At 49.1% G+C, this 21,990-nt stretch overlaps 1 protein-coding gene across 1 annotated transcript in view; it reads left to right on the top strand.

The window, feature by feature from the left end:
- APCDD1 (APC down-regulated 1) overlaps positions 1 to 20,522 on the top strand; it is a 34,656-nt gene extending 14,134 nt beyond the window's left edge. The window contains exons 3-5 of the mRNA XM_045459764.1: positions 2,642 to 3,173; positions 16,640 to 16,961; positions 18,433 to 20,522. Of these exons, the coding sequence (XP_045315720.1) occupies positions 2,642 to 3,173; positions 16,640 to 16,961; positions 18,433 to 18,884 (1,306 nt within the window). The 3' untranslated portion in view covers positions 18,885 to 20,522. The remainder of the gene's footprint in view (positions 1 to 2,641; positions 3,174 to 16,639; positions 16,962 to 18,432) is intronic.
- The last annotated feature ends 1,468 nt before the right edge of the window (positions 20,523 to 21,990 follow it).

The following is a 21,990-nucleotide window of genomic DNA, read 5'->3' as shown; positions in this document are numbered from 1 at the left end:
ATATACGGCTTCAGGGTTCTAAGAGTACGTGAAAAAGTACTCAGGCTACCTCTACTAGCCAGGGCGTAGATCTTGGACTCTTTTCCAGGTTGCAGAGCTGAGATTTATCCCAGTTTGAGGTCTGGCTTATCTTCCATTAGAGCTTTTAAAAATAGCCTAGAGGCAGACCTGCAGTTTTTCCCCTACCCATTAAATTGTTGAGAATTAACAAGGCTCACTCTGGGATCTAATCGCTTCTCCCTTGCAGCCTCCAGGTACCTTGGGGAGGGATCAAATGCACACAGAGAAGACAAAAAAGGAATTTTATAAGATGATGAAGACCCAGAGGTTTTATTTTTTTCTAAAGATGGGGTTTCTTAAAATAAGGAGATGGTAAATATTTGCACAGCCTGAACGCGATGTGCTTTTAGTAATTTATCATTTTATTCAAAAAAAATATTTATTGATTGCACAACTATTTACCGTGTGCCAAGTACTGTTCTAGATTTTGTGTACATAGCAGTGAACAAAACAAGACATGGTCCCTGTCTTCAGGAATTTTTCAAATAAACATACAAAGAAGTGCTATGAAGAGGGAAAAAAACAACAGGTGCTAAAGGGGAATACCAGGGACCTTATTTTAGGATGGGGGTGGGGTCAGGAAAGGCTACCGAAGGAGAGGACACTTGAGCTGGGATGTCGTTAGCTGTGCAAAGACCCAGGGAAGAGCTTTCCATCTGGAAGAACTAGCAAAGGCTGGGTTGGAGAAACAACTGACCCAGAATCCTTGTAGCTGAGGTGCAGTAAACCTGGGTGTCTGATCTGGGGAGAACAGCTCCAGAGGAGGCTCCTGAGGCGGGCAAGGCCAGCCAGAGCACGTCTGTCCGAACTGGACTTACCATCCAAGAGGAGAACTGGAAGGTCTTTGACGAGTTTGCAGCAAAGACCATGCTTTCATACGAGGCACCCTGGCTGAGTGGTAGAAAAGTGATGTGAGGTTGACCAATTAAAAGACGCAGCAGGTGCATCTAGCGGCGAGGAGGCCTAGGTGAGGGAGGTGGTGGGTCCGTGGAGCGTGGAGGACTTGAGATGCTCAGAGCGCCGAGCTCCGGAGCCCCCCGAGGCACACCACCACCAGTGCCCAGATGAGCAGTTAAACTGCATTTACCACTCACGCCAAAGGGAGCCTCCTTCCTAGGGGGGAGGAGCCTTACGTCTGTCTCCTTCCAAGCCTTCTCTGCAGACTCTGCCGAGTTCCTCTGAGTGCCTTCTGTGCATGCACCCTCATCGGACGTTCACTGACTGCCCTCCCCAGAGGAAGTTGCCCGCTTGGAGTAATGTTTACCTCTCTCCAGTGTGTGAGCTGAAAAAAGGAAATGTTAGCAATTTTGAGAAGCACGGGCCTTTGAGATTTCAGCCCCACTGCTTGATTTAGCGATGCTGGATCTGCTCAAACCAAAATTATTATAAATAATATATAGTAAATACTATAGATATAACATGATATATGATATATTGTGTATCACATTGAGTTCTGATATTACGTTGTGGGTATGTATATATATATATGAAAATATATATATGTGTGTGTGTATACGTATATATATATATATATATATATATATACACATATCACAGATTGGAGCAGATTTATAAGGTCAAAACTGATGACATGTAAGTCATGATATAACTGAGAGTGGGATCTAGCAGAGGGTTACAGAGGACAGAGTCTTTGGCTCTTTGGCCGATGTGTTGAAGAAACTCTCCAGCATTTCTCTGATGCGGGCTGTGCTGCAGAGACGGGAACTGGCCACAGGTACAGCGGTGATCAGTTCCTGTGAGCCATTTGTGCCCTGTAGACCTCATCCAAGTATTTCTGGCCTAGGAACCCAGCATTTATCTAAAGCCACAGCATAAAACCATTTTGTCATTGTCATTTTGTCAGCACAGACGGAAGGGACCCTTATATCTGTTGTTATGTTAGCTTTGCTTTTTCACTAATGGACCCTTTGTTTTTCCAGGAGAGGGAAAATTAATTTTCACTAGATGGGAGGGTAAATGTGCAAGTGCCTCTAAGTGACTTCTCCCCAGACTGGATTCCATTTCAGGATGACAGACATCCAGCACCTGCCTGCTCTAGACAAGGTCCATAAAAGGGAATTGTTCAGGAAATCAACCATTTTTGCACTAGCATAAGGATACTTCCTTCATAGGCCAGCACTATACTCTTCCCTCGTCCCACCAGAAAGGAAGACACTTCTCTGCAGTCAGGCCCCCAGGTGGAAGTGAGGCTGGCAGGACTGGGCTCTCCTGGCTTGTTCATAAAATGAATGAAAGAATGTGGTGTAGAGAGGTTAGGAACACAGACCTGCAGCCAGACTGCCTGGATTCCTGGTCTGCTCCTGCTACTGGCTGGTTTTGGAGCCTGGGGCACATTCCCTAATCTCTTGTGCCTTGGTTTCTCCAGCTGTAAAATGGAAACAATACTACTTTACTCAGAGGTTGTTGTGAGAATTCAATGAATTGGTGTCTCTGAAGGCAGAGAGTAATGTCCGGCCGAGGAAACGTTTGTTATCATGACCATGATTTCTTGACAGGGCAACGAATCTGTTCCGCATGCCTTTGCGTTTTAAAATGCCTTCCTTCCCCTTTTCTCCTCCAGCTGTGAAGTGAGGTCGGGCCCAGAGTTCATCACAAGGTCCTACAGATTCTACCACAACAACACCTTCAAGGCCTACCAGTTCTATTATGGCGGCAACAGGTGCACGAGCCCCACCTACACTCTCGTCATCCGGGGCAAGGTCCGCCTGCGCCAGGCCTCCTGGATCATCCGCGGGGGCACTGAGGCTGACTACCAGCTGCACAATGTGCAGGTCGTCTGCCACACGGAGGCCGTCGCCGAGAGGCTCAGCCAGCTGGTGAACCGCACGTGCCCCGGCTTCGTGCCCGCCGGGGGCCCCTGGGTGCAGGACGTGCCCTACGACCTGTGGCGAGAAGAGAATGGCTGCGAGTGCACCAAGGCCGTGAACTTCGCCATGCACGAGCTGCAGCTCATCCGCGTGGAGAAGCAGTACCTCCAGCACAACCTGGACCGCCTGGTGGAGGAGCTCTTCCTCGGGGACATCCACACCGACGCCTCGCAGAGGATGTTCTATCGGCCGTCCAGTTACCAGCCCCCGCTGCAGAATGCCAAGGTACCCTGCAGCTGACCGCCCTCCCGGCCTGCGGGCTGTTTGTTCTTTATTAAGTAAGATGAGTGGCCCGCAGGGAGACGTGTCAGTGGGGCCCAAAGCGCCCCGTGAGAGGAAGCACCCGGCGTCATGGGGGAGATGTGGAGGGCTGCACGGGGAGGCACGTGCAGCAGAAGCAGGAGACCTGGCTGGGCCACCACCTTGCTCTGCGGCCAGGGGCTGTGGTTTTCCTGTTGACGTGGGTGGTGGTAGTGGGGTTGGTGTGCTAGGGGTTCCTGGGGTGGTTGTTCTAGAAGATTCGTAAGGCTCTGTTTAGCTCTAACCCTCCAGGAATATCTTCTTTGATTCTAAGAGGAAAGCATAAAGGGAATTCGGAGATGTTATAACCACACTTGGGAGAGACAACGACAGCAATGATCCCAGCCCTGGAGGAGGCGGAGGGGTGCCTGAGGGAAAGCGACAGGGCTCTTGTAAGGCTGTGGTCTTACACCCACCCACGTTACTGCTGTCAGTCTTCACAACGACCCCTTGAGGCAGATGTCGCCACCCTATTGGGCTGAGGGGAGAGGCAGCAGAGATTCAAGGGGTTGTCTTTTGCCCCAGGTCACCCAGTTAGGGAGGTTCCGCACTGGAACTTGAACCCAGCCCTCTTTCTCCAGACCCCACATTCTTTCCATTCGACTAAGTGAAATGTAAAGTCACTGTAATCACCAGGGAGGATGGAGGGGGGCAGGAAACAATTAAAACCTTATAATGTTCTTTTCTTGAATGATAGTCCAGTAATTATATTTGGAATTCACAAAGCATTTCCTTCCCATGGGCTCAGAATCCGTGTCAGCCTGTAACATGATCGTTTCCACCGCAGAAGTTGGGGAAGCTCTAGATAGGGAGGGGGTGCAGAGTGCAGAGAGGGTGCCAGGGGAGATTTCTCCAGTGCTCCCCTGCATCAGATTGGCTTCTGTGGAATCTTCTCTAGAACAATGATTTTCTAAATGAGGGGCCTCATTTGACTTCTGTTTGACAGTTTACTCATTATTTTTCATCTTTTTTTTTTTTCTTAGTCCTTTGAGTTCATTTATGACTGGTAGAGATATCCCAGAGTACTTTCCCTGCCAAAGACCACTTGGTGTTATCTTCTATTTATCTGTGTTACTGTGAGCTCCTGTAATGAAAGTCGCCTTTATTATAATTGTGGGAAATCTGCTGAGGAAGCCCACTTGGCGGAGGCTGCTTCCTCTAGATGCGTCTCACCAGGGACCGTCCCCACGTGTGAGGTGAAGCCAGAGGGAGGGCCCAGGGCCCCAGACCCAGCGCTCCCTGGGCTCACGGCTTGACTGTGTCCTGCCGTAAGGTGCCAGACGCACTGAGGAGGAAGAAGTGAGTTAGGGCAGTGAGGGAGAGGGTGGCCTTTCCTGCCTGCCTTCGTCCCAGTATCTGCCTGGGATCCCCCAGCACCCCTCAGGATGGGGGAGGAGCTGAGAAGCTGAAGCTCCACCCAAACGCACATCACACAAAGGCATCCAGAGGACAGTGGCACCTGGGCACGGGTGCGGTTTCTGGGGAGATTTTTAGGAGTCACGGGCTCCCAGTACCATCGTGGGACCCTTCCAGGCGGAAGTGTCATCCAGAGGCGGTGCTGAATGCTGCTGCTAAACAGCACTTCCCTCCTTTTTATTTTTAATGTTTGTTTAGTTTGAGAGAGAGAGCATGTGAGTGGAGTGGCCAGAGAGAGGTAGGGGAAGAGAGAGTCCCAAGCAGGCTCCATGCTGGCAGCACAGAGCCCAATGTGGGGCTCGAACTCTCAAACCGTGAGATCATTACCTGAGGTGAAGTCAAGAGTCGGACGTTTAACCAACTGAGCCACCTGCTGCCCTATGAATAGAACTGCTCTTGATATCTCTGGTGTGAGAGAGCAGCAGGGAAAGGAGCTTTCCTCCAAACATTTGGCTTTCTTTGAGTACAATCTAGCCAACTCTTCACCTATCTATGGAATGAGAGGTAAGAATGTCATGAATCAAAATGGCCCACAGATAATCCAGAAACCTTATGCAAGCCAAGAGCGCCAACCGGGTCCCACTCTGAAGCTTTATGAAGATCTGCTATGCACAGAGAGTCCTTTTCGTGGCCTGCTCACCCACCAGCAGAGACACTGCTCAACAACAGACAACCAAGAGGCAGGAGCAGTGAGGCAGGGAACTGAATATGGAGGAGGGAGTCCGAGGGAGGAGGCTGAATTGCTGCGGGAAGAGGCAGGTGCAGCCCTGGAGCTGCCCAAGCTGGAGTCTGGTTGCTCTGCTGTCTGCACCTGACCTTGGGCTGATAGCTTGCACACATTCAGGTTCAGATTCCTTTCCCTCAGCTCCAGATGCCTATGGAGGCTCTTTTTAGGACTGAAAAGAAAAACAGATTTAACCATAACACCTTTCTCTTCTTACCTCTACCCCCTCACTCTGAATTCACTGTGGGACTTGTGGCCTGCCTCATCAGGAGGCCTGACAGGTAAAATCAGTATTCCTAAGACTTGCAGCTCTGCAAGATTCTCTCCCACTCCTTCCCAGACCTGTAGGAGGGATTTCTCATGCTGTCAGTCGACTCACTGAACAGAGCCTGTCTGTTGGGAGGGCAAAGGCACACACTTGTGGTTCCTGGAGGAAAAGTGTCTTGACTGTGAGTTATTACCATTGGCACAGGGACTAAGGATGACAGTTGTAAGGCTGACCTTAGGAGTTTTGTAAACAAAAAAGTGGGAGACATGCTTTTTTTTTTTTTTTTTTTTTTTTTTTAACACTGTCTGGATAAATTGATGAGAATATGGACTTTGGAGGGTGGTAGCCAATCCTGGAATCCTCTTCTGTGTCCATCAGCTGCGGGGTGTCGGTTGTGTCATCTGACCTTCTGAAGCCTTAATGTTTCTTCTATAAAGTGGTAAGACTATAAGAATCGATTGGATTGGTCTGCAGAATGCTGCCCGCCATCTGGAAAGGGCCCTCCACCAATGCTCCTTTCTCCCCACTCCTGGAGTAGGTAGCCCTTCTGGGCTGGTGTCTCCTAGAGGGATGACATTGACCTCGGGCCTCCAGGTGTTTGATGATGACTCACTGTGAAGCATCTCCTTCCATTTTCTGCTCCCTCCCCTGCTAAGGCAATCGTGAGGACATTTACCCAGATTCTTAAGACATAGATCCTTTAAGCCCCAATCCTAATGCCCTGATTTAAGAAATTTTAAAGGTAGAAGGAACCTTGGGCGTACTGTTAAGAAGAAGGAGGAGGGGGAGGGTGAAAGGGGACGGGCAAGGGGTGGAGGAAGAAGAAGTATAGAAGAGTATGAACAGTATGATACCACTGTGTAAAACTAATAATGAAGGGAGAACAAGATAAGCTTACAGAGGGGGCAGTATTTCTGGAAGGGGACGTGAGAAACAAAATGATCGTCTCCGGGGAAGGGAACAGTTGGAGGACAGTTGGACGGAGCCTCAACACTGTATACCTTTTTGTACCTTTTGCAGTTTGTGCCATGAACCCGTATTATCTAAACAGAATCACCATGCAAACTTACAAGGAATTAGGAAAGTTAGGACCCTGAGGCTCAGAGGAGTGCAGTGGCCACAGCTAAAGATGGCAGCAGGGCTGGGAGGAGGACCCAGGCAGGCGTCCAGGGCCGATGCGCCCTGTCCACCGCCTTGACTGCCAGCCCGCGTGGCCAGGGGCGTCCTTCGAAGGCCAGTGAGGTCTGTGTGGCTCTGGGAGCTGAAAGGGCCCATTCTTCTCTTGTTGTCCCTGGCGTTGAACGTCTTGGCCTGCAGCATGCCGCCAGGTCCTCAGGAAGTTTTTAGATCCTTCCCCAGGACAGCTACGAGAAGAATAAACGGACTTGGCCATTGGTGCCTTTCCAGACTCGGTGCAGGCAAAGCCCCAGGTGCTCCCTGCCTGCTGGCCAGTGGCGGGTCGCCTCACCCGCTGGGAACGGGAAGGAGGAGGGCTGGGAGCACATCCGGAGAGACCGCACTCCCCCCGCCACCCGCCTCTTTGAACTCTTTGCCTCCCCCTAATTGCCGGTCCGTAGAGACCTGGCTGAAAATTAGTGTAAATGCTAAATTGAGTTTGAAACCACTAGTCTCAGCCCCTCTGGAAACGGGACACCGTGTAAAAATAGAAACTTTAAATCAACTTGTTTTTCTAAGCTTTATACAGCTTTGCTGTGAGGTTCAGAATCCTTTGGCAAATACATTGCCTTTGAAGAGAATCAGGTGTGCCGGGAGGATTCTTTCAGGATGAAATTGGCTACCCTTCGCTACGAAAAATCAGGACTGCATAAAATAACCCTGAAAGAAGAGGCTTTGCCTGAACTGAGCTTAACATCAGGGCAGCTGTCACCCTCTGCCTAGATTTTTTGTGCAGTTGAAGGGTTAGCCAGCCGAATTCTTTCAGTGGTAGAATCAAATAGTAATTAAAAGCAAATGATTGCCCGGGAAACGCCAGAGCCTCAGGATCAGACTTGTAAGCAAATGGAATTGGTCTTTCGCCAAAATCCTGCACTGATTTAGCCACAGGGTCGTAAATCAAAGGGGTTGTCTGAAACCAGACAACTTTCCGCAAGCCGTGTATCTCAAGTATTCTGCCCCAGCACATGCATAGCACATCGGAGGAGGACAAGCACCGAAGTGTTTTAAAGAGTAGCTGAGGACTGAAAATGAAGAAGGAAATACTCATGGGCTTTCTGTCCTGAATTCTGTAGAAACTTCTAGACTGTGAACGAGCATTCGGTTTTGAGGGAGCTTGCTTTTCCAAGCCTTTTCAGAGTATGTGAGAAATACAGAGACTTTCTGCTATCTGTGACATCAGAGAGACTGTGGACCAGGGCCGTGGGCAGCGCACTTCTCGGGCCAGCTCCGGGAGATGGCTGTGCCGTGGGAAGTGGCTCCTCCTTAGGCGTGTGCTTGGCGGGGACCCCGGACGGGTGGGTGAGTGGGTGTCACGGAACTAACAGTAGAGGGAGCCGTGCATGGTGTTTGTGGAAGATCTCGTGTTCCTTCTCTTCCCGCCAGCATAGGGAAAGGAGACGGGCTTCGCGGAGGCGACAGGGAATGGAAGAGGTGATAGAGGACCGGAGAGCTCAAGGAGTCATGACCTAGGAAAGCCCGTCTCGCATTAAGGATGAATCCTAAAGAGAAGTGTGGCCCAGCTCGCCGGGGCTGGGTGTTGCAAATGTTGCACATCATAAGGGAAGACAGAGCTGATGACTGGGGTTGAGTGATGGGGTCTTGCCTGTGAAAGGGTTGCCTGTGTGGACCTTTTATTTGGGCCAAAGTATGAAATGCCATACAGTTGCTCTGCCTCACAGCTCCTGGCATACACTTTTACTGCAGAAACAGTTCATTACATTTCTTGACTCCAGAGTGTTTCAGCAGATAAACAGACATGCAAGGTTGCTTTATTTAAGGAGTTAGCAGACCAGGAAATACTTGTTGTCAGGGACGGAACAAGTGGTAAACATCTCAGCCCTTAAAAGGCAAGAGAGGGGCGCCTGGGTGGTGAAGCGTCCGACTTCGGCTCGGGTCGTGATCTCGCGGTTCATGAGTTCCAGCCCCGCGTCGGGCTCTGTGCTGACAGCTCAGAGCCTGGAGCCTGCTTCAGATTCTGTGTCTCCCTCTCTCTCTCTCTCTGCCCCTCTCCTGCTCACAGTCTGTCTCTCTCTGTCTCTCAATAATAAATAAATGTTAAAAAATTAAAAAAAAAAAAGAAAAAAAAAAAAAACCAAGAGAGCCCAGAGGACGGAGTGAGAGCCTGGGCGTGCCAGAAATCAACCATCCACAAAGTCTGTAGGAAGCCCATTCTGTGGGAAGAGTGGAAGGGGGGCGGACCCTTGGATGGGCCAGACCTTGGGGTCTGCTGGATTTACAGCAGATTTAATTTAATTATACAATGAATCTACTTCAACTATTTAAATGAATTTAAATTGATAAGAGTATAAGAAACAAGCAAAAACATCTATGAGAAATTTTCTTCTGAAACGTTTTTGAAGTCATTTGTTTTAAAGAACCAGCCTCTTAGGGCCCTTTACATCTGGCTGTTGAGTCTCTACATAATGTGTACGTGTAGGCAAGGTGGAGGCAAAATTGTCTTTTGTGTGATTTGCTGATGTTTTGCAAACTGGAAAGGCCTTTGTGGGCTAACCTCTCAGATTCTAGACTTCTTAGAGAACGCCGTTCTAGGAAATGAAGGGTTGCTCCCAGAGACCCTCCCCCCCCTCCCCCGCCCCCAAACATGTGTCCCTTCTAAACTCCAGGATGCAGACAGTGTGGAGTTGACTTCTGCCTCGGGAGACAGATGTGATCCGTGAGAGTCAGCAACCCACCTGGCCTGTGTTCTTCCATCCGCCTTCCATCCCCCGTCCCTTCATGGGCACCATCAGCCACCGTTTGTGGCCCCGAAAGCTGCTGTTTTAAGACACAACAGGTGTGACCGTGGCTGTTCCCCTTGCTTCCTCCTGAAAGCAGAATCATCATGACTCATTGAGGTGGTCAGAATGAGCCCAAGTTCACGAACTCCTGGGATCCCAGATCTGAAAAGCACCCAGTGAGGCCCCTTCCACAAGGTGGTCAGCTCTCATTTGTGATGAATGCTGGCCTAATCTATTCATATTGTTAAATAGCTGGTGACCGCATTCAAGCAATCAGGCTGTCACTCTCAAACCTTTATCATACCCTCTGTGCTCCCCCCAGATGTCACGGGAAGTCGGAGAAAGGGAGAGTACTTTGGTCTTAGTTTCAAAAGGCTTGATGAAGTTGTTCTCCAGTGAAATGGAGAGGCCCTGAGAAGTCTGTATGTATAGGAATACCTACAGTAGAAATTTAATCAAATGTGTGGAGATTCGGAGTTGTGAAAAAAAAAAAAAAAAAAAGCGTTCAGCTTCAGTCATTGGCAGGTTTCTTCCTGAGAAACATGAATGTTTTTTATCCCATGGAAGAAAACTCTGTGAAAGGAACTTTCCATCATCTGTGCCCATTTCTCCTCCTCTTTGAGCAAAACTTTTAGACCAAGAAATGTTTTATTCATCCTGCTTTTCTAGTTGATCTGTTCACAGCAAGATGATATCAAGTAATTTCTTCCATTCTGGGAAGACGCTGGAAACAAGTGGATACTGTCAGCAAATGTTGTCGACGCACCAAATCTCTCCAGAAATAAATATTGGCAAGGAACGAGAGAAAGCCTAGAGAATCCCTATCAGTCATCGGCCAGAGAAGACCTTTACCCAGGGACCCGAGTCCTTGACAGGGAGACATCTGTTCTTTGCAGGACCTCAGCCTAAGAGACAGCCTGGGGCCAGGGTGTAGCGCTCAGCAAAGCCCAAGACCAAATTATGCTCCAGATTCTACTTTTGGCTTGTAAAGTCATCTGGGCCATGTTATTCTATCTCTCTGTGCCTTGGTGGCCTCATCTATGAAGTGTCCCCATGGTCTCTTTGAGAGGTTGTAAAGCTAAGGGGATGGCGTACTTGAACCTCCTCAGAATCAAATGTCCTGTGTGTGCAAAGCTGCCCTTAGCTGATGTGTTGCCAGGGCGCTGGGCAGGAGAACAGAGTGGGCAAAACCCCACTCTTTGCCTAGAACATTGCTCGCTTACGATGTTGAAGGTTTATCTTTCATTTTTAGAGTAAGTTTGGTTGTTTTCTTTTATGATGTTAATTACATAGGGATCTTTTTTTCTCCCCTCCTCCTTCAGAATTAAAGCTTTTTATGGTTGGTGGAAAGAGTAGTAACAAGGAGACATATTCTGGTCCCTTTGCTTTAACCTTCAGATCTTTTGTGTTCAGAAACCCAGACTTCAAAGCAGCCCTTTCTAAGAATCAGGGAGGGGAGTGATGTAGAAAGAAGCCCAGTGGGAGAGCCTACAAACCGACAGCATCTCAGAGGAGAGTCATGTATCAGAGTGTGGACCAAAAAAGAGAGCAATTCCATAAAGCAAGTGATATTCCATACTACATATGACTCTTCATGTCGAAAAACTCTTCTCATTTAGTAGTGTTGAAGAGCTGCGATTTAAGGAAAGCATCCTGAAAAAGAGAAACGTTAGAGCCAATACAGTGTATAGGTCTTAATTTCTGCTTCCCCATCATTGTTCCTATAGGTCTTTTGGGTTTTATTCAAGCCGAGGATGGTGGGAATGAAGAGCACAAAAATCTAAAAATCTGTCCATAAAACAGAGTGGTTTCCCCTTTACCTAACCATGACTAAAACTGGTCTCTTGGTGATAATATCCACAGAGAGGTCAAAAATCCCACCCCTGTTTGCTACATCTTTGGTTTTTTAATGCCTTCTCAAAAGTTGTTATCAAAAGTTACTAGTCGGCAATAACCAGAAAAGCAACCCTGTTAAAAAATGGGCAAAGGACTTGAATAGACACGTCTCCAAAGAAGATACACAAATAGCCCATAAGCACACGAAAAGATGCTCAACATCACTCCTCATTAGGGGAACACAAATCAAAGTACAACACACCATATCCATTCGATGGCTGTTATCAAAAAGAGAAAAAAAATACCAGTTGGCAGGGATGTGGAGAAATTGGGACCCTTGTGTACCGTGCGTGGGGGTGTAAAATGGCGCAGCTGCTGTGGAAAACAGTATGGTGGTTCCTCCGAAAGTTAAACACAGAATTACAGTGTGATCCAGAAATTTCACTTCTGAGCACATGCCCAGAGTTCCTGAAAGTGGAGTCTTAAATAGCTTGTACACCTGTGCTCGTAGCATCGTTACGCACAGTGGCCAAAAAATGGAGTGTTCGTCAACAGATGAATGGATAAACAAAGTGTGGTCCATACATACGTTGAGATACTATTCGGCCTTAAAAAGGAAAGGAATTCTGCAACATACTGCACCATGGATGAACCTCGAGGGCATTATGCTAAGCGAGATAAGCCAGTCCCAGAAAAACAGTAAGTTCTGTATGCTTTCACTTGTGTGAGGGACCTAGCGTCGACGGAAAGTACAAGGGTGATTGTCGAGGGCTGGGATTGAGAGAATGGGGAGTTGTTGTTTCTTGGGTACCGAGTTTCAATTCGGGAGGATGGAAAAAGTTCTGGAAGTAGACGGCGGTGATGGTTGCACAACCGAGTGAATGTACTTAGTACCACGGAGCCGTGCACTAAAAATGGTTCAGATGGCAAGTTGTATATTTTACCACAATTAAAATAGTTTAAGAATTTGGCAAGATCAATACCTAAGGGCCAGGTTCTTCCCATTGTGTCCCTCAATTCTCACCGACCCAATTCCTGGACGGCGAGCTTCCTTTGCTTGTGGCCTGCTTTTCTCTGTCGCCAAACAGGAATTCTTCCTCCAGGTCCCCATCTCAAAGGTCAGGACTCTGCCCCATTATTCTTAAAACTCCAAGGTGAACTCCAGGTGCTACCATGGCACCTTTCTGGAACCGCCTCGGCCAGGCTGGACGGTCCTCTTTCTTTCCAGAGCCGTCTTCTGCACAGCTCAGCATCCTTGTTGTAATAGGCCCGGGCACCAGAACGCTGCTGTCCTGTCTGTGAAATCTCAGGGATTTGGATCTGAGTACTGGGCTGGTTTTACTCAGACTGTGTGGGGCAGGGGCAGGGGACCAGGGAGAGCAGGTATGATTTGGTAAAGGTGCTGGTCATGATGACACTTGTTAGCAGTTAAGAGGCTGCTTCCTCTTCATATGTGTTATAGACATTATGTTCACTTTGCATCCCAGACTTTGAGTATCAGAACCCCATTCCAGGGTAAGAAGTTTGGATTCTTCCCCTCCTGATAGTTGACTAAGAAAATACATAATGACAAAACTACTGAATTTGGTGGTGCTTTGTTTTATTTACTTATGTTTATTTTCTTTATTTTTTATTTAAATTTTAGTTAGCCTACAGCCTGATACTGGTTTCAGGAGTAGAATTCAGTGACTCATCACTTATATACAGCACCCAGTACTCATCCCAGCAAGTGCCTTCCTTAACACCCATCACCCATCTAGCCCATCCCTCACCCACCTCCCTCCATCAACCCTCAGTTAAGAGTCTCTTGTGATTTATTTCCCTCTCTCCTCCTTTTTTCCTCTTCCCGTATATTCATCTGTTTTGTTTCTTAAATTCCACATGTATTTGTCTTTCTCCAATTGACTTATTTTGCCCAGTATAATACATCCTAGCTCCATCCACATCGTTGCAAAAGACAAGATCTCATCCTTTTTGCTGGCTGAGTAGTATTCTATTGCATAGATATACCCTATCCTCTTTACCCAGTCATCAGTCAGTGGACATTTGGGCTCTCTCCATAGTTTGGCTATTGTTGATAGTGCTGCTATAAACATGGGGGTGCCTGAGTCCCTTTGAAGCTGTATTTTTCTACCCTTTGGATAAATACCTAGTAGTACAATTGCTAGGTCGTAGGGTAGTTCTGTTTTTCTTTTTTTGAGGAACCTCCATACTGTTCTCCAGAGTGGCTGCACCAGTTTGCATTCGGTGGTGCTTTAACTACATTTTTATCTTATCCACCCTAACCTGTGTTTGCACCTGTAGTGGGAGACAGGCCTTTATTTAGTCTTCCCGTCAAATGCCGTGCATGCCTGCGATCCAGCTCCCTGGGCCTCATCTGAGAAGTTTCTCCCCAAAGTGATTCTGGGTGCACTGAGTGGGAGCCATCTTAATCTACTGCTAATTTCTTGAAGCAGTTATGCAAGTAGGATGACCCCCCCTTTTACACATTAGGACATTGGAATAGAGATTAGTGACTTGCCCAAGGTCACCAGCCGCTCAGCCGGCAGTCACTGCTGAAAGCATGGGGCTGGCCCGTGGCTCCCAGGACCTGGCCAGAACTTCTCCTTCTGTGCACAGAATGTGTAACAGATGCATCGGGACCCCAACACAGTGAGGACTTGGCCTTCATCTCACTCTGTGGCGGCCCACTTGATCTTACCATCTACAAGCCATAATCGGTGTTAGCAAAGGAAGCCTTCTCTCCCCTCAGTGACAATCTAGGCTCATCTTACGAGCACGGTGACAAGTTAGTGAGCCTTGAGTTCTCCCTGGAGGAGAATGTGGAGGGAGGGCAGCTCCCTCGCTCTCGGAGACATCCGAGCACTTAACCAAACAAGCGCAGGAACATCACGCTGAGTCAGTGCTGGAAATGAAAAGGCCTTAGGAAGTTGGATTCCTGACTTTGGGAAACACGTGTGTGCCCTCCTGGGAGTGCCTGCCAGTCCCTGTTACTCGGGCCTGGGGCCGCACCAGTGAGCAGCTGCACACCCTGGGCCCCGTGGCTGGGGGAGCCCCAGGCCGGTGTCCGGGAGCTGTCCCCCTGAGAGCGGGCCACAACTGTCACCCTCCTGCGACGGCACTGATTAGATTTGCCTCGTGCTTCTGTCCGCTTTGCCACAGCCAGTGTGGGAGGGAGAATTCCGGAGAGACGCTCCCCACAGTCGGGCAGGCAGTCCCTGGCACACAGGCGTCCTCTGACTGAGGTCAGATAGCCAGGCAATGGCACGGGTGCTCAAGAACCCAGCTCTGCTGTCTTCTGGACCGTGGCATTTTGAGGGGAGCCCTGAGCCGTCTAGGCAAACAGCATTTATGTGGCTGGCAGTCACCTCTACTCACTGGAGGTTTTCTAAGCCACAACCCTAAACAGACGGCCCTTGTCCCCGAGGCTCTGTTAGCGTTCTGAAGCAAATGCAACAGGGAGGCACTCCCAGAAGAGCCGCAGCTATCTTGCACTAATTAAGTGGCTTAAAGCTATAAAGCAGGAAGCAAATGAAGAGCCCATAAACCTTGAAACTTCGGGGCCAGCAGACCCAAATGGATGTGCGTGCTGACTTCTCAGAGGCCGCTGCTCTCGCCCTCTTTCCGGCCTCCTCCTTTATGCCCTCCTTTGAAAGGACCCCTGCCTTACTACGCAGCTCCCCTTGTCATCCCAGCAATTAGAACGTTATCCTTTTTGTGTGTGTTACTTTGTGTGTCTCATCATTGTTTTTAGTGGGGAAAAAAATCTAACTGTCAAATACACACACAGAATTTCCATGTTAACCATGTTAGGGTATCTGGTTCGGTGGCATGGAGTACGTTCACACCGTTGTGTAGCCGTCTCCCCCATCCATCCGCAGAGTTTTTTCATCTTCCTGAACTGAAGCTCTGTCCCCGTCAAACACTAACTCCCCGTTCTGCCCCTCCCCCGCCCCGCCCCCCGCCCCAGCCCCTGGCAACCACTGTTCTCCTTTGTCTCTGACTTTGATCATTCTGGGTCCCTCCTAGAAGTGGAATTGTACAGTTATTCGTGCTTTTGTGTCTGGCCTATTTTTTATTTACATTTACTTAATTTTTGAGAGGGAGAGACACACACACACAGAGCACGAGTGGGGGAGGGGCAGAGAGAGAAGGAGACACAGAATCGGAAGCAGGCTCCAGGCTCCGAGCTGTCAGCGCAGAGCCCGACACGGGGCTCGAACTCACAAACCGCGAGATCGTGACCTGAGCCAAAGTGTGTCTGGCTTATTTCATTAAGCGTCATGTCGTCAGGGCTCATCTGTGTTGTAGCGTGGGTCAGAATTCCCTTCCCTTTTCTTTTTTTTCTTTTTTTTTTTTTTTCAACATTTATTTATTTTTTTGGGACAGAGAGAGACAGAGCATGAACGGGGGAGGGGCAGAGAGAGAGGGAGACACAGAATCGGAAACAGGCTCCAGGCTCCGAGCCACCAGCCCAGAGCCCGACGCGGGGCTCGAACTCACGGACCGAGAGATCGTGACCTGGCTGAAGTCGGACGCTTAGCCAACTGCGCCACCCAGGCGCCCCTCCCTTCCCTTTTCAAGATTGAATAATATTTTGTTGTATGCGTGGACCACATCTTGTTTATCCATTCACTCGTCAGTGAACATCGGGTTGTTTTCATCATTTGGCCATGTGAATAACGCCGCTGTGAACACGGGTGAACAGCCGTCTCCTCAAGACCCTGGTTTCAGTTCTTCGGACTATAAACCGGAGGTGGGGTTGCTGGATCCTACGGTAGTTCTTTTCCACAGCAACTGCCCCGTTTTCCATTCCCACCAGCAGTGCACGAGGGTTCCAGTTTCTCCACATCCTTGTCAACACCGTTAGGCTCAGATGTTTCTCAGAGTAGCCGTCCCAACGGGTATGAGATGAGGCCCGCCTTTCTGAAGTCAAGGGTCCAGGATGTGTGATAGGATTCTAAAGAGAGTACACATCGCGGCTGAAATAGACAAGTCCCTGATGTCGGTGCTCACAGGTGCACTCTTGAGCCCACACCAGCGCGCACACACACCCACCGCGACCCTCCTGTCTGTGCCCAAGGGCGTAGCTCCAGGTGTCTGTTGGGTTCCCAGGTGGCTAGTAACGGTGCCTTGCCCGGCCCCGCTGGTGAGCCTCACTTGAAGGAAGCGTGTGTGCGCTGCTCTGTCGTGAAGACAGACGTCTCTCTGTGTGTTTGTTTCTTGGCTCCAGAACCACGACCACGCCTGCATAGCCTGCCGCATCATCCACCGGTCGGATGAGCACCGCCCGCCGCTCCTGCCCCCCAAGGCTGACCTGACTGTCGGGCTGCACGGCGAGTGGGTGAGCCAGCGCTGCGAGGTGCGGCCCGAGGTCCTCTTCCTCACGCGCCACTTCATCTTCCATGACAACAATAACACCTGGGAAGGGCATTACTACCACTACTCCGACCCCGTCTGCAAGCACCCCACCTTCACCATCTACGCCAAGGGCCGCTACAGCCGGGGCGTGCACTCCTCCAGGGTCATGGGAGGAACTGAGTTTGTGTTCAAAGGTAGGGCTCCCGCCTCGACTCCCAAGGGAGCAGCCCCACGGGTGAGAAAGTGGGCAGTTTGGGGACATTTTTGTCCAGGCAGAGCCTGAGGGAAAGGGCTTTTCTTCTGGTAGAGATGTTGGGGGAGAGATTAGGGAGGACTTTCTGCTTCAAGTTCATCATTCGCCACAGCCTCTGAGGTCCTCTCTGCTCAGAATGGGGCCAACAGGGGTGGCTCAGCCCATGGGCCACAGTGCTGGAGCCGCCCACCCCGCTGTGCACCGTGTCAGATGTGGTCAAGGAGCATGTTCTCCTAGTAATGAAACCTCAAGTCTGCATGTTTCCTTTCTTGTGCATAGCTCATGGCGACTCTGAGCTGCCCCTGTGATAACATCACACTTACTTGCTGCATTCAGTGTGCTTTCTTGAGTGGGCAGTAAAGAGCAGGTGTTAGTCACACCGCAGGTGCTCCCACAGTTGTCCTTTCCAGCGCTGAGTTTGTCACGCGCTTAAGAATTGTCATATGCTTGGGGGGAGGAGGTTTGAGATTTGCAATGATTACCTAAGCGAGGAAGGTAAGGTGAGGGGTGAAATTCACCAGGCTGTTATCAGCAAGGGAGGCCTTGTGGCCTCTATTTCTAGAATCTTTTAAGCTTGTACACCTTTTTAAGACAGAGTCAGTCATGTCATTGACAAATAAAAGAGAGGTGGCCCAGAAACTGGGTGTGACCCCTTCTAGGATGGCATTCCGTGGTTCAGTCTTTTTAATGTGAAGTATTTCTGCTGACCCAGATAAGTCAGTCCCAGGGCATCTTAACCCTCCGCTTAGAGAGAAAGATTTTCTCCAGGAAATATGGACCTTTGCTAGATTTGGCCAAGAGAACAACCATCTCTGTCTGATTCCACCCCGAAGCTGCCTTGGTATACATAAAATATAATCCCCTGGGGTCTTTCAAAAACAGCCCTCTCCAAGCGCTGGGATTTTTTGTTTAATGCGTTTACTCACATTTTCCTTGCTCGCAGCCTAATTTATTTTAGTTGCCTGATCTATGGGCCAGTATTAATTTCCAAGACTGCTAATTAGTATAGGTGTGTGACATGACAGCAAAACTAAAAACCTCCAAACCTTTCATAAAAATAAAATTCCAGTTTGCGTCGAATATTTTGTCAATCCCGAAGAGTCAGTGTTCCCAAAGACAACTCCTTGGAGACCCTCTGTGTGACAGTTTGATTTCACACTAACAGGCAGTCAACCACAGTCTGGGCTCCGCATTTATACACCAAATACAGTCTACCTGCATTGTATTCAATGTGATGGCCATTCGGACCAACACGTTGAACTCTTTCCACTGGGGAATGCTTTTAGGGAGGCTGCGACAGGTGGGTGGCTGCGCGGGGTCGGGTTTAGAGCAGGTGGCCTGTGCAGACAGAGTGCTTTCTTCACCGCACGCCACCCCCTTAGAGTCACCACCCTGTCGTCTCTCCTTCTCAGTGAACCACATGAAGGTCACCCCCATGGATGCGGCCACAGCCTCGCTCCTCAACGTCTTCAATGGGAACGAGTGTGGGGCCGAGGGCTCCTGGCAGGTGGGCGTCCAGCAGGACGTGACCCACACCAACGGCTGTGTGGCGCTGGGGATCAAGCTACCTCACACCGAATACGAGATCTTCAAAATGGAGCAGGATGCCCGCGGCCGCTATCTGCTGTTCAACGGCCAGAGGCCCAGCGACGGGTCCAGTCCGGACAGGCCTGAGAAGAGAGCCACCTCCTATCAGATGCCCTTAGTCCAGTGTGCGTCTTCTGCGCCCAGAGCCGAGGACTTCTCCGAGGACCACCGGGGTCACCAGTATGGGAGCCGGGCGCCAGGGAGGAGCGCTCGTCCCCTGCTCCTGGCCACGCTTGCTGGCCTTTTGACTCTCCTGCAGTGGCACGTCCTCAGATAGAAGTTGTTAAAAAGCTATATGGTTTTCCACACCAGGATTCCTTACAACTTACAGGTTTTCTTTACAAAAAGGAAGGACACGTCTTGTGATGCACTTGAATGGCCGAGAACTGTGGCTCCTTTTCTGCTGTCCAGCCCCCTCCCTCCCGGCCTGAGTCCTGAGCAGCACTGTTTGAAGTTTCTGCTTTGAACTCTGTCCATGGGATCCCAGGCCTGGGTGCCTTCTCAAGAGGAATTGCACTTTAAGACCGCAGAGAGTGTCGAGCTAGTGTGTGTGGTAGAGGGGGCAGGGTGACAGCTAAGTCCTCTTCTTTTCTTCCCTGTAATTATTATTAAATTTCCGAGTTAAACTTAAATGGATATCAAGCTATGGCGTTTTTTGCCACTATACCGCAGTCGCTTCCTGTCCTCCCTCAAAACTGCTTTACGACCTGGGAATCCAGTGTGGAGTTGGTTGGGAACTGCAATCAAGACACCTTTCATCAATAAAGAAGAGACTTGGGTGTAGATATGTACATAGGGAAAGACACAGGGTTTAGCTTAACCACCTCGACAGCCTTTATGCAAAAAAAAAAAAAAGGAGGGAATCCAAGCTTTCAGATGTTGAGTGCAAAAGTATCTGTAATTAAAGTTTCAACATAATTTAAAGTATCATTGTTTTAACTGGAGGGGAAAGGAGACTCGGTTTCTGGGTGGCTGCAGGACGCACACTGCTTTATTCCTGCTCAGTTGACGAGGGCGGTTGAGCAAATTATCAAAAGCAGTACAGACAGGAACAGTGACCTCCGGGATGGTCACAGTGTGTTAAATGCCACCTTACTGATAGAAAGTGCCTGTTCCTTCCACAGTTGCCTCTCCGTGGGACCGTCGTCCTGGCTCACGGTGTTTCTGGTGAGGGGCGACCAGACGTCTTCACTCTAACATCTCTGCTGCCTTCAAAGATGACCGTTCAGAGACCACGCTTTGCTGTTAAGGGGCCTGGCCGTTCAGAGAGTGCAGTGAAGGCACCCTCACGGGGGAGCTGCACTAGACCCTCGACTCGTGTGAAACCCAGGCTCTGGGTAAAGCCGCTTTCTCATCGGACATGCCAGCTTGACTCGGTTTCTGTCCTGCTGTTGCCTTGGCCGTGTGGCAGAGAGTCTCAGGGTCACCTTCTACAGAATCTGTGAGCGTCTTCCTCACAGGCACTGGGAGGGCGCCTGAGTCACGTCTGCCCATTACTTTGGATTATTACAAACGGTGCTGTCTGCACACCAAGTGCTATTGCTGATAGAGACTGATGGAGGGAAATAGCAAGTCACTGAAAGCCTGGATGCAACCGGAAGTGAGCATCAAACCATGATCAAGGTCAAGAGTCATACTTGTATTTAAAAATTAACTTTATGAGATGCTGTAGCATTCAGGATGGTGATAAGTTAAATGGATAGCATGGAGCACCAAAGTGCTTTATCTTTAGAATATATTTTAAGTTGTGGTGCATACTGAGGGGGTTTATTCAAATGAAAATACTAACTTAAATGTCTGCCAAGTTTCATAAACAAAGATGTCAACAGTACTCCCACAGAATACATTTTGCCTGTGGATCTATTTAATACTAATGCTATCTTTAAAGGATATAATAAAATTATGTGGAAAACTATGTTCACTGCTAAAGAATACCTCAGTGATTTGCCATAAAAGTGATAGATTTATAGCCATTTAATTCACAGCCACTCACCTAGACTTAGCTGCTCACACTCTTAAAAAGTACACACACACACACACACACACACACACATCCAAATACATAGGTATTAACATGCATATAATGTATGTGTATGTCTGTGTCTTAGGGACAAGGTGGCATTCATGTGGTCATATCACTTTCTGATACTCTGTACAGAGAATGGCCAGTATAATTTATTCACAAGTTATCAACCCAGTTAGGTGTATGCCTGTCACTTGCTGTATCCCCCACATTTATCACATCTTGTCTTGGTTATGACATGCTAACACACATAAGGTTTAGGAAGTTAGTAGCAGGCAGGTCCACGTGTAAATTCTTGGTTTGGTGAAGGAAGTAAGTAAATAAAAGATGGCTCTTCTAGACTTCCCTGGCCTGCTACAACTAGACTTGCTCCCTTCCTGGGTAGTAGCTGATGATGGTCAGGATCAGGAAGTTGTTCCTTGGGCGAGCATTGTAAACTCCCAAGTTGACCTTGGACTCAGAAGCCTCCTGGAGCCTCCAGTCCCCCACTTGTGCGGACATGACAGATCTGGTCATCTGCCGAGAGTAGTAGCTGACACCGGGCCCAGTGTCTGTGATGTCCATCCCGCCATCCTGAGCAGTCCGTGGTGATGCCACAGTGCCGTGGCAGCCCACGGGGGTGACTCTCAGCAGTGCCCAGCACCAAGGACGCCTGCAAGAGAGGCTGGGGGTCAGGGCACCCTCAATGGGGCTTTACACACACCTTGTAAACATGACTGGATTAATGTAAGTCCTGTGATTCCTGGTTGAAGGGACGGCTTTCACAATAATAAAAAAGCCATTCTGTATTCCACCAACTCTTTAAATATATCTTGAAAACAAAGGTGGTGTTCAAAACAGTCCACACACACGTTGCCATGTTTTATTGTAACGTGGTAATCCCCCCGCCCCCGTCCCTACAAGACTTGCTAGGCACGTGGCAATGGAGTGCAGAAACCGAAAGATGGCTCCTCACTGGCCATTTCGGGACGCTGTCCTCGAAGGAAAACGCAGACCACCCCGAGGTGGTGGTATTCGAGCAAGGATGTGGGGTGGAAATACAAGCAAGAGTGGGTCCACTCTCACACACAGACTTTCTCTGCCCGGCACAGAACTTTCCGGCCATCTCGAGACATTGAAGCTTTCATGAATCCAAACATCTTCCGTAAGGATACCTCTGCGTCCAGAATAAATCAAGGTAGCTGGGGCAGATGTTTCTCACTGATTTCTGGATTCATGAGAAAATGTGTAAGCACTCTTTCCTGAATCACGTGTCCTAAAGGACTAATTCTTTAAATCCCTGTGATGGCCCAAGAGTGTTTCCGGCTTGCAGGGTAAACAGCCTCTGAAGGTACGTGGGACTCCTATCTTATGATTGTCC

Source organism: Leopardus geoffroyi, chromosome D3 (genome assembly GCF_018350155.1).
Source record: "Leopardus geoffroyi isolate Oge1 chromosome D3, O.geoffroyi_Oge1_pat1.0, whole genome shotgun sequence".
Taxonomy (NCBI): Eukaryota; Metazoa; Chordata; class Mammalia; order Carnivora; family Felidae; genus Leopardus; species Leopardus geoffroyi.
The sequence above is the reverse complement of the archived record's forward strand: the minus strand, read 5'-3'. Positions and strand labels throughout refer to the sequence as shown.